Source organism: Peromyscus californicus, unplaced genomic scaffold (assembly GCF_007827085.1).
Source record: "Peromyscus californicus insignis strain IS unplaced genomic scaffold, ASM782708v3 Scaffold_7__1_contigs__length_154581171, whole genome shotgun sequence".
Taxonomy (NCBI): domain Eukaryota; kingdom Metazoa; phylum Chordata; class Mammalia; order Rodentia; family Cricetidae; genus Peromyscus; species Peromyscus californicus.
In genome coordinates this window covers 115,436,911-115,452,301 of record NW_026294595.1, presented here as the reverse complement: position 1 = coordinate 115,452,301, position 15,391 = coordinate 115,436,911, and the positions used below count along the sequence as shown (strand labels likewise).

Sequence of the window (15,391 nt, the reverse complement as noted above, 5' to 3'; positions counted from 1 at the left end):
TGGCTTCTAGAAAGAACTATTTCAAGAAATAATTTAATCCAGGTGTTTGATTTGCAGTAACTGAAAACAACCCATCTATTCCTGAGAGATTATCAGCTATTCCTACTTTCCTTTTATCAAAAAAAAAAAAAAAAATGCAGCAGCCACCTCTGAGTTTAACGTACACTACTTAATACTTCTAAGAAACTGGCTTTTCAGTAGATGTTAAAATGTTAAAAAGCCCTACTTTTATCCCATGGCTCAGTCCCCAGAAGTCAGCAAAAGAGCAATCACAGACCAATGGGTGTCAGAACACCTCTGATCAAGGGTTCCAGGCCCCTTCCCCTCTGATAGCACCCGTTCTTGGAGGGGAATCACAGCCCAATGGGTGTCAGAACACCTCTTATCAAGGGTTCCAGGCCCCTTCCCCTCTGATAGCACCCGTTCTTGGAGGGGAATCACAGACCAATGGGTGTCAGAACACCTCTGATCAAGGGTTCCAGGCCCCTTCCCCTCTGATAGCACCCGTTCTTGGAGGGGAATCACAGACCGATGGGTGTCAGAACACCTCTGATCAAGGGTTCCAGGCCCCTTCCCCTCTGATAGCACCCGTTCTTGGAGGGGAACTCCAAAGGTGCAACATACGCCAGAGGCACGTATACACGAAACGCAGCTAATGAAGAGAAAACGACCACATACTCCTGAGACAGACAGACAACCAGCCCCCAGAGACAAACAGAAAATTTCCTAGAAAGGGTAAAGTCATGAATTTGTAAGAACCAAGCAAATAAAGACATCAAAGGAAATGGCCATTTGGGTAAATATATAAATAAGATCCTTCACTTAAATTCGCCACCGTGGGGTAACTCACAAGTCCAAAGTAGTTGTTGACCAGATAGCAGAAAACTGATGATAAAGTTATACCTGGAAATTAAAGTCTTAAAATCCTGTTAATGAGGCAGAGAAATCTCAGTGTCTTGCAACTGTCAATATTTATTCATGCACTCAAATTAAAATAATTTAATCCTGGCAGAACCATCTCTAACAGATATTCTAGATGATGATGATGTCTGAATCCATGCTCATGGCAGCAAATAAAAAAAAAGTAAGAAAAAGATTCTAGTTAAGTCTTAAACCTTTTTATTTTAGGGAAATCTCTTAAATATAAGTGATTATATCAACTTAGTTCTAAAGTAGACACATGCACTTAGGCACAAAGGTAAATGGTCGGTCTAGTAGTAGATGAAACCTGCTTCATTATGTAAAAATGCATATGAGAAGAAAAACCTTTCTACTTCTCAATAAGACTGTTTTCTCCAATATTTTTATCTTTCTCCTATTCCTATTTCCTTTCTCCTAAGTAAATCTTCATCTGAACATGCTTTCTATTCATTTACAAAAATAGATATTAGTTGGGACTGCCATCCTCCATTCTCCAGTTATAACACAATTGTAACGATGTAATGAAAATCATCTGACTTTCGTTAACTTATTTTCAATACAGATGGCTTGGACATGAGACACCTGTTCCTCTATTGTGATCTTACAAATATCCTTCTCGCACGCTTGTGTTTTTTTCTGAGTGTGCTACCAATTACCTTGTAGTAGTAAACTTTAGGGTATGCTTAGAGTCTAAGGAGCTGCCTACAAACCAAATGGCATCTTGGCTTTGGCAAGCTGAGCGGCTCATTTCGGCTTCTCTCACCCCCTCTAGCGTTGGCAAAACTCATCTGTCTGATTATCCAGTTACCTCACTGAACAAGAGCTGGGCTAAGTCCTGCCCACCTATGACATCACCCCCTTCCTCAACCACTGCGAGGTGAAGCTTTAAACTTCAGACTTGGAGGTGGGCTGCGCGCAGTCAACTGGATGCTCTCGCGCGCAGTCCTCAGCGCAGGAGTGATCTGAAGCAGGACGGGCTCAGGCTGCAGCTGCTGTGGCTTTGTGTGCACTGGATGCCGCGCTCCGCAGACGGGGGAGGGTTTTTACTTCAACTCACAGGCAATGGAATTACAGCTGTAGCAGCGGGGTATAAAGGATTGCTTTTTTTCTCGTCTTCCTGGTAAGTGTTTTCCATGCTTTTTCTTTACATTGTCCCAGAAACTTCGCTTGTTGTTACTCTCTAGAAAGAAATGACTTGCTGGGTTCCATGAGGAATCCAAGTAGCCACGTTTGCTCGGTCAGCAGGACAAGCAAAGATGTGCGTGTAAGCCAGCTAGGGAAAGTCTGCTAAATAGCCAAATGTGAGAAGTTTCTTACAGCCTTATAGCATTAATAATAATAATAATAATAATAATAATAATAATAATAATAATAATAATAACAATAAGCTCTCCTCTATTTCAAGCAATTGCTATCAACACAAAGCTTTACGAAAAACTGCAAGTTGGAAAGTTGAGTGTTTGAGATAGAATAGGAGGCAGATTTTTCTCGTCTACAAAAGCGAAAGGTCGCTAACTTGGTGTGTACTGTATGTGTGGTATGATCACCAATCGCTGTTTTTATAACTATGAAAGAAAATCGATAATCCCTCAGCCCATGAGTACGCAGTACATGAAAAGCATACATCTTGCTCACGGCCAGCAAGCTGCCCTGGGAGAACAGGATGCCTCTGTAGAGGATTAACAGCTACACCTAGATCTGAAAGCTTGCACCGCTTATCCTGCCACAGCTCCTTCAGGCATTTCGGGCTCGGGAATCTCAACTAGCAAATTCAGCTCAGAGTCTCGGGCCAAACCATATTCCCAGTCCAGGAGAATGCCAAAACCCATCGCTTGGGCAAGTGTAGAATGTGACTAGCATAGTAACTGGATAAGTCCACTCAGAAAAACTAACAAAGCTCACCCTGGAAGCGGGTGCTTGATGTATGCAGTGAGGGTAGCAGGGGAGGAAAGCCTGGAGTCATCATCAAATGTTAAAAGCTGAGTGTCCATTCACTTGCAACTCACAGTGGAAAACCTTATATTGGAACAACTGCATGTAGACAAGAAAGCTTCCAAAAGGTATTTAAACGTATCTGCTAAAAAAATAAATAAATAAATGTTTTTCAGTAAATTATGTCTGAAACAAAATGGTTGCATAAAGGTAAAGAGTGCAACAGGCCCGTCTTTCCTCAACATTGGGAGGGGGCTTATTTATTTAAACTTACAAGGAAATAGAAAATGTTGCTATTTTTCAGTTGCAAAATCAAATTAGTTATTTTAATTGTTCTCAGTAAATCTATGCCTCAAAATGCACACATTGGCTATGTGATTAGGATAAAATAGCATGATGAAAGCCATGAAAAGTGCTTCAGCTGAAGGGATTCCTTCATTCATCCCCAACTGCAGAAGAATATCCTGACCAGCATAAACAGAAAAGGATGAAACTGTCCACTCTCAGGCTAGAATCACTTAAGCTTGACTCAGAGTGACAGATGACTGGCACCCATCTCTTGGAAATGAGTAAAGAAATTAATCCTTTAAAAGTATCACAAAAATATTGTTACTACAAATATTAACGATCATAATGTGTTATGACTATGCAAAGATTGGTTATACAACTTAGCTTCAAATATATGTGTATATGGACATATATACATCTATATATTTATCAGCCTAAAATGTAGAAAAGGGTTAAAAATGTCATTACATGTGTTTAACTAAAAAAAAAAAATCAGTTTATTCTTTTAATAGAGAACTCCCAAGGGTCAGAAAACATATTAGCAAATGAACAAACATAATGAATTCATTAATAGAATATTCCAATTGTAGCATTGATAGTTATTAATTGGGTTTTTTATTTCTCTGCCCACCCCTTTTAAAATTGATTCTGGTTAGGTTTAAATGCCAATTAAACAATTCCTGAATCTAATATTTATGATACATAATTGGGAAGCAAATAAAGCTTTTACAAAAATTTAAAAAAGGTTACAAAACAGAACAGAAAATTTGTCATAACTAAATGTGGCAGCTAATGGAGGCTATGTTTCTTTTGCTTTCAAGTGTTAATTAAGAAGTCTCTGATTCTATCAAAACTTTTTCAGAGCAAAATGAAGCAGTGTGAAATAAATTTGGTTGAAATCTTGTGGCTGTCAGACTTTGTTAGAGAGCTATTAATTATCTTTACCCCAGTTTCTTCTCTGGCTCTATTGCCCAATCAAATAGAAACTCCAATTACACTCAGCGTCTCCTGCCTAGGGACACAAGACCCTAATGAACGTTCAGTCCCTCCAGATGAAAAATACAATTATCAGCTTTAAACATGCAAGCGCAAGCAATGCAAATTTTCCCCTGTGCTTTTCTTGGCCACACATCCCAAGGCTTTCTCCTCTATCTTGATTATTTTGAACAGTTTTAAACCCAACAAATGTTAGTGGCTGAAGGTATGCCTTATTTTGATATTATATGAATGTTTCTTTCTTGAATTTTTTGTTATGATAGGCTGATGTTCATATGAATATTAAATTAAATCTGGTCATTTAAAAATACTTTGTTTAGAGCTGCCATTTCAGTCAGTCTCAACCTTCTTCCCTTTTAAAGGTGGGTGGGCTACACAACAAAGAACATGATTAATGGCAAAACCTAAAGCTAACTTAAAAATCCTGAATAAACCCTTTCTGCACTCTCTTATTTATACCGATTCGGTAAAAGGTATTATAAATAGTTGTTTCGTGTCAAATGAAGAGCACCATAAATGAAGTCAAGGAGGGAAATAGGATTCAGTGAATTTTCAGAAGCCTTGATTCCTCCCTCTCCTCCCCTAGTTCCCCATCCCTGCTCCCACCCCCACCTTTTGCCCCAGAGGCCTTCACTGTTCTTCTCAACGGGAGGCTTTGTTGTAATTAAACCAGGGAAAGACTGGCCAGCAGCAGCCAACATCTGACTTGCGGCTTCAGCAAGCAGTGTTCTGGTAGCGTGTACCACCCCCCAGCGGGCAAAACTCAACAGTAAATCTCTCAGCAATCTCCGCGCTCAGAACGGCATTCTCTCTTCAGAGCAGAAAAGGGATGTTTCTTGGCTTCTTCTAACATGCCACCGCCACAGGTTTTCCAAAAGTCACAGACCGATTTCCAACCAAGAGATGGTTGGTAAGGAAACTGTTTTCCAGGAAAGGGTCCTTCCTTTTAGAAAATAAAATAGGTGTATTCCTTTCACAAAGCTGTTGCAAAATGCAGATCAACATCACTAAATTTGTCTAACATCACAATGATATGGACAGTTTTGAAAGCCACATTACACTGCAGAAGAGGGACCTTTCAGGATTTAAGTTTTATCCATTATCAAGAGTCCACAGAATAGGTGTTAAGGAGAAAGGCATAAAATATAATTTAGTCGATAGGTAACATGTCTTTGCTTTGCATATGCATAATCTCTCTCCCACCCCAAAATTAAGTGTCAGGAATGTATGAACAGCTCTTTCCAGGTATTAGTCTACTCAGAGGAGGAGAGTAAAAATTGCTTTCACTTGATGAGACAATGACAGCTTTTGTTCTTTCGATTCACATGAACAAGTTGCCGTGGCAACTTTGAAGAGAACACCCGCAGACCACATTTGGTTAGGCACCGCTTTTTAAAGTGTGCCACTGGAGTATGGGTTGATCAGCTTTATGTGTTGTTGGTTTTCTTCCTATTCATCCAGTTTAAATCAATAAATACCTTATGCAGACATGAAGAAGCAATGTGTTTTATTAGGATTTTAGATGGTCTCACTAACCAGAACAGGGACTGTCTGTCACACACTTGACTCAAATAAATAGTTGTCGAACTATTGGAAATTGAAAGGCTATAAGTGTAAAGCAGGTTGGACTCCCACACTGGAAGAGGAATCTTAGGTTTGCAATGCCAGTATTTCTGGTTTAATCCAGGCAGGCACACTTTTCATTACAGCTGCGCAAATGTCAGACAAACTTAAAGCACCCCCTGGGCCTCAAGCCCTGGGCCACTTAGCTCCAGTCTCAGTTGTTCCCTCCTTCATCCAGGTCTTAGGTCTCTCATTCATTTAGTCTGGCTTGAATATCATGAAAGGAAGAGCCTGTGCTGTGATAAAAGGTAACACCCCATCTTTTTGTCTTAAAGATGCTTGATTTCACTTTACAAACAAACTAAATGAAGCAAAGGCAGAATTAAGGTTCATTTATAACAAACTCAGTGGGGAAATCCTTTTGCTTTGGAACTTTTTATCCCTGTTTTCTCTAAATGAAACAAAACCTTCTTCGAGAAAAGACTCTGGACAAAACCAAGTGTGAAAAGGCACGCTTGCTTCTCCGCCTCTCGGGCAAACCCTGCAGACTTCATGACTCTCAGGAGGAGACTTAGAGTTCCTTTGGTTTGCCTGCAGTAAACACAGGAATTGGGACCTTCCTGAAATCTGATGAGTGTGGAAAATTTAACTACCAGACAGGCTACTTAGAAAGCATTTTGCTGTCACTCTTAACTAACCTGATGGAGTCCAGTTTTCCAGTTTCACCATGTATATAGCTCACTTGAAATATTATTTCTTGTTGCAGAATCTTAAGATTCACAGGTTGTTCATTAGGTGAGCAATTTTCACCTTCATAAATAAATTACTTCCCTAATATGCTAAATGCTGCTCGTATACATTCCAATTTAGCTAGAAACATTCACAAACATGGATGGATTTGCTTAAGCATGTATTTTCTTCAGGGTCAAGGTTTTACTTAAAATAATGCAACTAACTTTGATTGTGAATTCTAAATGCCATCTTATTGCTAAAATTAGTATTTTAAAAAAGTTTCTGCCATTAAGAAATCATTCTGTGAGGCAAGTCAATAAAACGAAACTCAAATCTCACAACATTAACTTGATGTAAATTTTCTTTAAAGTGTATTGATCAAACAAGTTAAATCAAAATCAACTTGAGTAAAAGGTAGCAAATACAAGGTTTAGGAAGTTAACATTATTGTCACATACCTTCACTTTAGGCTAAATTACATCTTTAAAATGTAAGAAATACCTCCTCATTCAAATGCTTTCTCCACTGGAAGAAATCATGTAAACATGTACGCTGCATCAAGTTCTTGATTTTACTTAAATGTCAAGGTATTATTGAGAAATGATGTATTAATATGTATTAGTTTTCATAAAGTATATCCAAAGAATAGCATCTTTATCTATTCATGTACTTTCTTCGATATATTATGAAAATAAATTAGAGACTTTAGACTGGGTTGGGGTTATAAGCCATTTAATTTTTTTTTTTTTTTTTTTACTGTGAAAAGAGACAATCAAAAAATGACAGTTAAAAATCTACTTCACCGGTAAGGTGAGTGTGCTTTTCCTTCAGCTGAGGTTTAAGTGTTACATACTTAATAATTCCATTAAAAATAATTTTAGAACACATCACTAAGTCCCAGAACCCAGTTTATGTTTTTCCTTATTACCCCAGTAGCAGTTATTTTTTCTAGAGCATCGATTGCTTTCTGTTCAGAAGTGATGGCCTTTTTCAAGCCCATGCAGACAGAAGGCTCTGAAGCCAGTGCTGTGGAGCTGGCCAGTGTTCATGGCAGTGCTGGCCATTTTGCTTTCCATCATTCACATTCAACTACAAGGTCAATGTCTGAGACTATGGGGATCCAGTTCAGAAACCAAGTGTAATATGGGAGTTGGATTGCTTATGATAGAGATACCATTATAACTTTAAATATGCCCCAAATCCCTATTTCGTACTACAGTGTGAAATATGAAGAAGGTATAAAATCATATAAAATGCAGTCAACCATCAGCTGAACGGTTTTGACCTGAAAGCAGTAGGGACAGGTGAGAGGGGCTGTATGCAGAGTGTCCATTTGTAAGACTACCCGTTCCTAAGAAAACATTGGTTTTTATGCTTTTGCTTTTCGTTTTAATGAAATCTGGGGAGAAGTAAATGACATTCTTCTCATGATTTAATGAGGCTTAAGGTTTTCTGTCAATTCACACTATTTGCATGTTTGTATGAACAGTGGATGTTTAGTTTGCATATCAAACACCAGTGATAGCAGTTTCATAAGTGTAAATCAGGTCAAATGAAATAATAATCTTTCTTTTTACATTAATATTTTTTCCATCTCTGGTCAAAAAAAATGAGAATCAATGCATATATTCTTAAAGCCTGGTTTGGCAAAACAGATTAAGTGAGATTTTTCTTTCTTTTTTTTTTTCAAGCAGCTTCTTCGGCTATTTTATCCCCAGTTCTCATAAATGTCACACTGTGGTTTGTCCTGACTCAGAACAACCAGCCATTTTCAAATCCCATTCAGTAGCTTCATCATCTGACCTCTGAAGTATGCTTTGCCAATGCCCCTGGAACATAAGAACTGCTCGACAACTGGTCATTTCACACAGGTTCTCACTTGTTATTTTCATAGTAGTTTCAAATTAATTTTTAATGCAAGTTAACCAAAGTGATTTTCCCCTTGACTTAAAATAACATTATTTTATATGTTGGATTATTTTCAAGGTTAGAAAACATTTACAGCAAAAGTAACTGTATAGCTATAATTTTGGCAGCTTGATTTTCCCACATGTACACACTCAGAAGGCAACATTGTATAAGCAAACATACTATTGAAATCCAGTAGTAATGTGAAAAGCCCTCATATTAAACATAAATCATTTAAAGTTTCCTCTGCGGGCACTTTGCTGTATTCACGAGTCTGCTTTATCTATCTGTTAACTGCTATTTTTAGGTTGCTTAAATTAAAAAAAAAAAGTGTATTTGCCATTTTCAAGTTTATTTACTATTAATATAATCTCTGACAGCATTAGTGTTGAGTGACAAACTAAAAGAAGTGGGAATTTTGCAACAAAAGATAGACACATGAATTGTGGCCTTGGTTAACACACACTCCCAGTAAATTCTGGAACAGATGCTATCCTTGTTGGATACTTGGTAGTAACTGGCAGAGAAGCAAATGATTTCTTTAGTCCTTAATCTTGTGGTCAAATATTCCCATGTACCCAAATGTTCTCTATCTGTAAGGAAGGTGCTGAATGGGTGGTCCTGAGTAACCCATGCCCACACTTCTCCCCCTGTACAAACCCCTTAAAAATTCTCATGAGTGTTCTATCAGGATAGTAGGCAAAGCTGTCAACAGCTCCATGACTGGTCTTCTTAATTAAGCCTAAAGTCCTTTTTCAGAAATGAGAACTACACATTGTGGGGGGTGGCATGTTCGTGTTTAAACCAAGAAAAGGAGATGACTCAGGTTACCACTCTTCCTAAATGACCACTGTAAATAGATGGAACAAAACAGTGACCTTCCTATTTGAAATACAGACTTTCTTTTGAAGTCCAATGTGCTGAAAGAAGATTGCAGTAGTATTCTTGTTCTAAAAATACAATTTAAAGTCCTAACTGGGACTTGAACGTCTATGCTCCCACATGCGCAGGAGCACAAGTCCTAGAATTTCCTGCTCCAGGGGAGTCCTGTAGTACCCTCAGTAGGAAGGTAGGGTACTGAGCAAATCAAAAGAAGAGCTCCAATGCAACAACTTTTGAACATTTTTAAATGGTAGACTGTGTGATTTGTAAAACCATATTCAGAAAGTACAGAGTAACCACAGTGTTTTCATCAAAACCTTTTGCCATGTATCTGCTCCCGTCTTTGGCATGTTCCTCTTTTAAAATTATTGTATGGTGGGGCACCAGAAAGTTCACTTTAAGACATTAGCCTGAATTTGAAAGCCCTGAAATGGTCTTACTGCTTCTTAAATGAAATTTTGCCTCTGTGTTTGATTCCGTGTGACACAAAGAATCACTTAACAATGGGAGTTATCAGTTGGATGACAATCTCATCTTTGGCTCCAACTTAATTTATATAATTAAGTGGTAAACACAAACACAGAGGTCAGACTACCACTTCTACCAGCTGTTATGATGAAAGATTTGTTGCTTAAAAGAAATAATTGATGTTAAACCACTAGGAAATTTCAGTCCTAATTTTCACTACTAATTTTCCCTATTAATAGTATTACTCTTTTTTTTTTTCTTTCACAGGAGGTGCTCAGTCCTGGCCTATTTTAAGGAAGAGAAATATAAAGGAAATCTAGTGTGCTTCCTTCTCCTTCCATGAAGACTGTTTGCATTGTTTCCTTTGCTTCTTAAAAGAGACTCCACCCATCCCAGTAGAACGTGACTGAAACAGACTTTCTGAGAAAGCAGCAAGAAGTAGAAGAAGAAATAGCTATTTCACAGCAGGTAATCACACCTCAGGATGTAGCTACTGTACAGAGTTTATACTTGGATAATCCTGGATGGGAATAAAGGTAGGGGGTAACTGCCTGGAAAACCCATTACTATACAGGTCTTAGCATCATGAATGGCTTTCTTCATCAGGATCTGAAGTTACTATCTCTGACCACATTGCACAGAAGAGCCAATAAGAATTTCAAAGAGGGCAGTTTCCACTGAGGGACTTAAGCAACACAAAGGAGCCACCACACTGAAACTATCAGAGAGAAAAAAAATTTAGGAAGCCATGTGTCTTGCATAGTAATGGGAAGCTGAATTGTTTCTGGCCCCCAGTTTAATGAGCTTGCCCACCATGCTGACCCACAGCTGGAATGTTCATTGGCAGCAGCAAGTCTGATCTGGAGGTGTGTGCGGCATAGAATTACTTGAATAAACAGTGAAGAATATTTCCAAGGACTAAAGAGTTTTAAAGTCCCAGTCCCTCACCAAGAAAGTAGCATATATGCATTGGACTGTCACCCACGTAAAATTACTTAACATCGTTCAATAAGGTAGGAAAAATATTAAGCTATTTTATTTTCATGCCTAAAATTATAAAGGCTGATTAACGCCTAGAAGTGGAGAAGGGAACAATACATAGTATATCCACATAAATCTATAATTCTCCAGCCCATGGGGAAACTTGAATCATTCTAGCTTAGAATTTAAAGACAACTAAATGCACTGTTAAAACATGTTGTGAGACTGAAAATAAGAAAAACTAGATCAAGTTATTAAACCATACAGTATGAAAATGTAACAAAATAGGTACTGAAAAGAAGAAAGGTAAGCAGGAAATGGAATTTTCCATTTATACCAACTCGACATATGAGTTGTACAATTCTTTCTCTGAAGTAAGTAAAGTAAGTAAGTAAAGAAACTACTTTCTTTCAAAAAATACCTTTTAAACATTATTTAATATTAATATTAAAGAGCTATTAATAATGAAACAAATGCTTGGCTTTACTGAGATTAAAGAATTCAAGATGTGTATAGCTTATTGTTCTAGAAGAGTAAAAGCATAGATGCTTTTCATTACACATTTCTGTACTTTTATGATCATTTGTCAAAGAAGACAGAAAACACTGGCATATATATCAGATTTAGTTATAACAAATTATATTTCTCTGAGTCAGTTTCTTTGAATATTAACAAGTTAGAAATTTGATAATCCTCATGACTAGTTGAATCTGATACAGATTATAATTTAAAATATTTTTTATTATTTGATTATATTTAACATTTTAAATAAAATGGACTTTAACAGGATAGTTGTAGATTTATATTCTAGAGACACTCAAGGTAAATAAATTATGTGAGTGTTTGTTTGTAGATAGCAATGAATTCCTGGCATGCTCCTCTCTGAAAATGAAATATTGAAATTTGTTATCGATGATTTCATTTCCACATCTGTTCTCAAGGCACTTCAGTATTCTGGCCTAATTATTTTCTATCGTTTCTTACTCTGTTGTAGTAACAGAAGCTACCTGCTTGCTATAAAGACCTCAACACTGCTGACCATGATCAGCCCAGCCTGGAGCCTCTTCCTCATTGGGACTAAAATTGGGCTGTTCTTCCAAGTGGCACCTCTGGCAGCTATGGCTAAATCTTGCCCATCTGTGTGTCGCTGTGACGCGGGTTTCATTTACTGTAACGATCGCTCTCTGACATCCATTCCAGCGGGAATTCCGGAGGATGCTACAACACTCTACCTTCAGAACAACCAAATAAACAATGTCGGGATTCCTTCAGATTTGAAAAACTTGCTCAAAGTACAAAGAATATACCTATACCACAACAGTTTAGATGAATTTCCTACCAACCTTCCAAAGTATGTGAAAGAGTTGCATTTGCAAGAGAATAATATCAGAACTATCACGTATGATTCACTTTCGAAAATCCCGTACCTGGAAGAGCTACACTTGGATGATAACTCAGTTTCTGCTGTTAGCATTGAAGAAGGAGCATTTCGAGACAGCAACTATCTGCGACTGCTTTTCCTGTCCCGCAACCACCTTAGCACAATCCCCGGCGGCTTGCCCAGGACTATCGAAGAGTTACGCCTGGATGACAATCGCATATCAACTATCTCTTCACCGTCACTTCATGGTCTCACAAGCCTGAAACGCCTGGTTTTAGATGGAAACTTGTTGAACAACCACGGTTTGGGTGACAAAGTTTTCTTCAATTTAGTAAACTTAACAGAACTGTCCCTAGTGCGGAATTCCTTGACAGCCGCACCAGTGAACCTTCCGGGCACAAGCCTGAGGAAGCTTTACCTTCAAGACAACCACATCAACCGGGTACCCCCAAATGCTTTTTCTTATTTAAGGCAGCTGTATCGACTCGATATGTCCAATAATAACCTAAGCAATTTACCTCAGGGTATCTTTGATGATTTGGACAATATAACCCAACTGATTCTCCGCAACAACCCCTGGTATTGTGGGTGCAAGATGAAATGGGTACGAGACTGGTTACAGTCGCTACCTGTGAAGGTCAATGTGCGTGGGCTCATGTGCCAAGCCCCAGAAAAGGTTCGTGGGATGGCTATCAAGGACCTCAGTGCGGAACTGTTTGATTGTAAAGATAGTGGGATTGTGAGCACCATTCAGATAACCACTGCAATACCTAACACAGCTTATCCTGCTCAAGGACAGTGGCCAGCTCCTGTGACCAAACAACCAGATATTAAAAACCCCAAGCTCATTAAGGATCAGAGAACTACAGGCAGCCCCTCACGAAAAACAATTTTAATTACTGTGAAGTCTGTCACCTCTGACACAATCCATATCTCCTGGAGACTTGCTCTGCCTATGACTGCTCTACGACTCAGCTGGCTTAAACTGGGCCACAGCCCAGCGTTTGGATCTATAACAGAAACAATAGTAACAGGAGAACGCAGTGAATACTTGGTCACAGCCCTAGAACCTGACTCGCCCTATAGAGTATGCATGGTTCCCATGGAAACCAGTAACCTTTACCTGTTTGATGAAACTCCTGTTTGTATTGAGACGGAAACGGCCCCTCTTCGAATGTACAACCCCACAACCACCCTCAATAGAGAGCAAGAGAAAGAACCTTACAAAAATCCGAATTTACCTTTGGCGGCCATCATTGGTGGCGCTGTGGCCCTGGTAACCATCGCCCTCCTTGCTTTGGTGTGTTGGTATGTACATAGGAATGGGTCGCTGTTCTCGCGGAACTGTGCGTACAGCAAAGGGAGGAGAAGAAAGGACGACTATGCAGAAGCTGGCACTAAGAAGGACAACTCCATCCTGGAAATCAGGGAAACTTCTTTTCAGATGCTACCCATAAGCAATGAACCCATCTCCAAGGAGGAGTTTGTAATACACACCATATTTCCTCCTAACGGGATGAATCTATACAAAAACAACCACAGTGAGAGCAGTAGTAACCGAAGCTACAGAGACAGTGGGATTCCAGACTCAGACCACTCACACTCATGATGCAGGAGGTCCCATTCCAGACTGCTTCAGGGTTTTTAAACCTAAGAAAGGTGATGGTAGGAACTCCCTTCTACTGCAAAACACTGGAAAAGAGACTGAGAAAAGCAATGTACTGTACATTTGCCATATAATTTATATTTAAGAACTTTTTATTAAAAGTTTCAGATTTCAGGTTGCTGCTGCGGTTGATGTAGTGGAGATGCCTGAACACAATTCTATATTTTAGTATTTTTTAGTAATTTGTACTGTATTTTCCTTGCAGATATTGAAGTTATAAACCATTTACTTTGTGTTCTACTGAGTAAGATGACTTGTTGACTGTGAAAGTGAATTTTCTTGCTGTGTTGAACAATCAGGACTGCGTTCACATGAGATCCTTGTAGTATAAGCACAGGCCGTTTTTCACTTTGGTATTAATACAATGTAAAAAAGAAACCTGGCTGAATGAGAAAATAAATTTCAAAAACTAGTTATGAAATAATGTTCTAATGATTAAATTTGTATTATCCCAGTGGTATTCAATAAATCAAAATATGTGACATAATGGGCAATATCAAACTTGCTGCACATCTCATTTTACCCTAGGCAAATTAAATATCCTTAGGAAAGTTAAGCATATTTTCTGAACTGAATACATCAGCTGGCATAACAACAGTGTGAAGTCAGCTGTTAAAGCCACTGTCAGCAGAGCTTCAAGAATAAAGGACTTCACAAGAACAATGATATAAGTGCAGGGGGGGTGTATACTAAAAAAACCATGACAACTTAGACCTGTGTAGTATAATCAATACATATACTAGAATTGCATCTTGATTTTGCCTGTACCATCTGGCCTCTTGAAAAATGAATCTTAAACACAAAACTGTTAGTGTTTATGATGTTTTTATTACAAAGGATGTCTAAGAAAAACTGTCTGCATAGTTAAGAAGGTAGTGTAACCATCAGTAATTCCTCTCAGCGATCCAGAGAAACTAGGACTTTAAGTGAGAATTTCAAAGAAAAATAAACACTAGAAATCAAATTTAGATCTGGCTTATATGAGATGCTTTAACACTGTACATAAATACTCAGTTTACTTTCCCAATGGTGGAGAATACTGCCCATTACTGTCACAGTTTTCCAGATATTACATAATGGACTTGTAATGTAACATTTCTTTACAGCTTCCTACTGAATTGTGAGCTATTACTTGTTTAAAAACCATACCACTTTTTGTTGCCATGATTTTTTTTCAACAACAACAACAAACCAAAGTGCATTGTCCGCCCTTTGGCCAGTCTTGTATGTGCCTTGATCAAACGCTACATGTATTCAGCTTTGGAAACTCGACAAATTTTTCATACTTCCTTAAATATGAAAAATTATGGTCTTATTGCTGAATAAAACTTAAGAAAAACATACAGAATAATTGTGCTTGCTTTTGGGACTATGTTACTATCACCAAAAGTAGGAAATTGCCAGCACATTAGTCCTAAACACCTCCACGTATTTTTCTAGGCATAAAAATAAAAGTTGGGTACAAATAAAAGAAATAGCAGGATCTTGAGGTTGTGTATCATTTTTACTTCAAAGAGTCAGTGTTTTGTGGATAAACACATTTTTTGGTTCCATTATACGCTCAGTAGCTGAAGAACTGTAGAGTGGTGCCAATGCCTGTTTCCTTCATGAGCACTGTTGACACTGTCTGGGCTGATACTTTCTTAAGATGGTCTTGCAAAAGCTGATTTCTC

General features: G+C 38.3%; 2 protein-coding genes across 8 annotated transcripts in view; one reads left to right on the top strand and one right to left on the bottom strand.

Annotated features, from left to right (window-relative positions):
• The window catches only part of Macrod2 (mono-ADP ribosylhydrolase 2), a 1,966,896-nt gene that overhangs the window by 1,655,895 nt on the left and 295,610 nt on the right, over nucleotides 1–15,391 (bottom strand). The window lies entirely within an intron of this gene.
• Nucleotides 1,807–15,059, top strand: Flrt3 (fibronectin leucine rich transmembrane protein 3). Of its 4 annotated transcripts, XM_052726008.1 has the most exons (4): nucleotides 1,807–2,041; nucleotides 9,958–10,158; nucleotides 10,519–10,703; nucleotides 11,666–15,059. In XM_052726008.1, the coding sequence occupies exon 4, from the start codon at nucleotides 11,712–11,714 to the stop codon at nucleotides 13,659–13,661; it is 1,950 nt and encodes a 649-aa protein (XP_052581968.1). In that variant the 5' UTR covers nucleotides 1,807–2,041; nucleotides 9,958–10,158; nucleotides 10,519–10,703; nucleotides 11,666–11,711; the 3' UTR covers nucleotides 13,662–15,059. The 4 variants fall into 4 exon arrangements, with proteins under 4 accessions (XP_052581968.1, XP_052581966.1, XP_052581967.1 ...); XM_052726006.1 differs by lacking the exon at nucleotides 10,519–10,703; XM_052726007.1 differs by having other exon boundaries at nucleotides 9,958–10,703.

Bases quoted from the DNA above. Each gene is read 5' to 3' on its own strand.
- Flrt3 (XM_052726006.1), top strand. From the start codon at position 11,712: ATGATCAGCCCAGCCTGGAGCCTCTTCCTCATTGGGACTAAAATTGGG.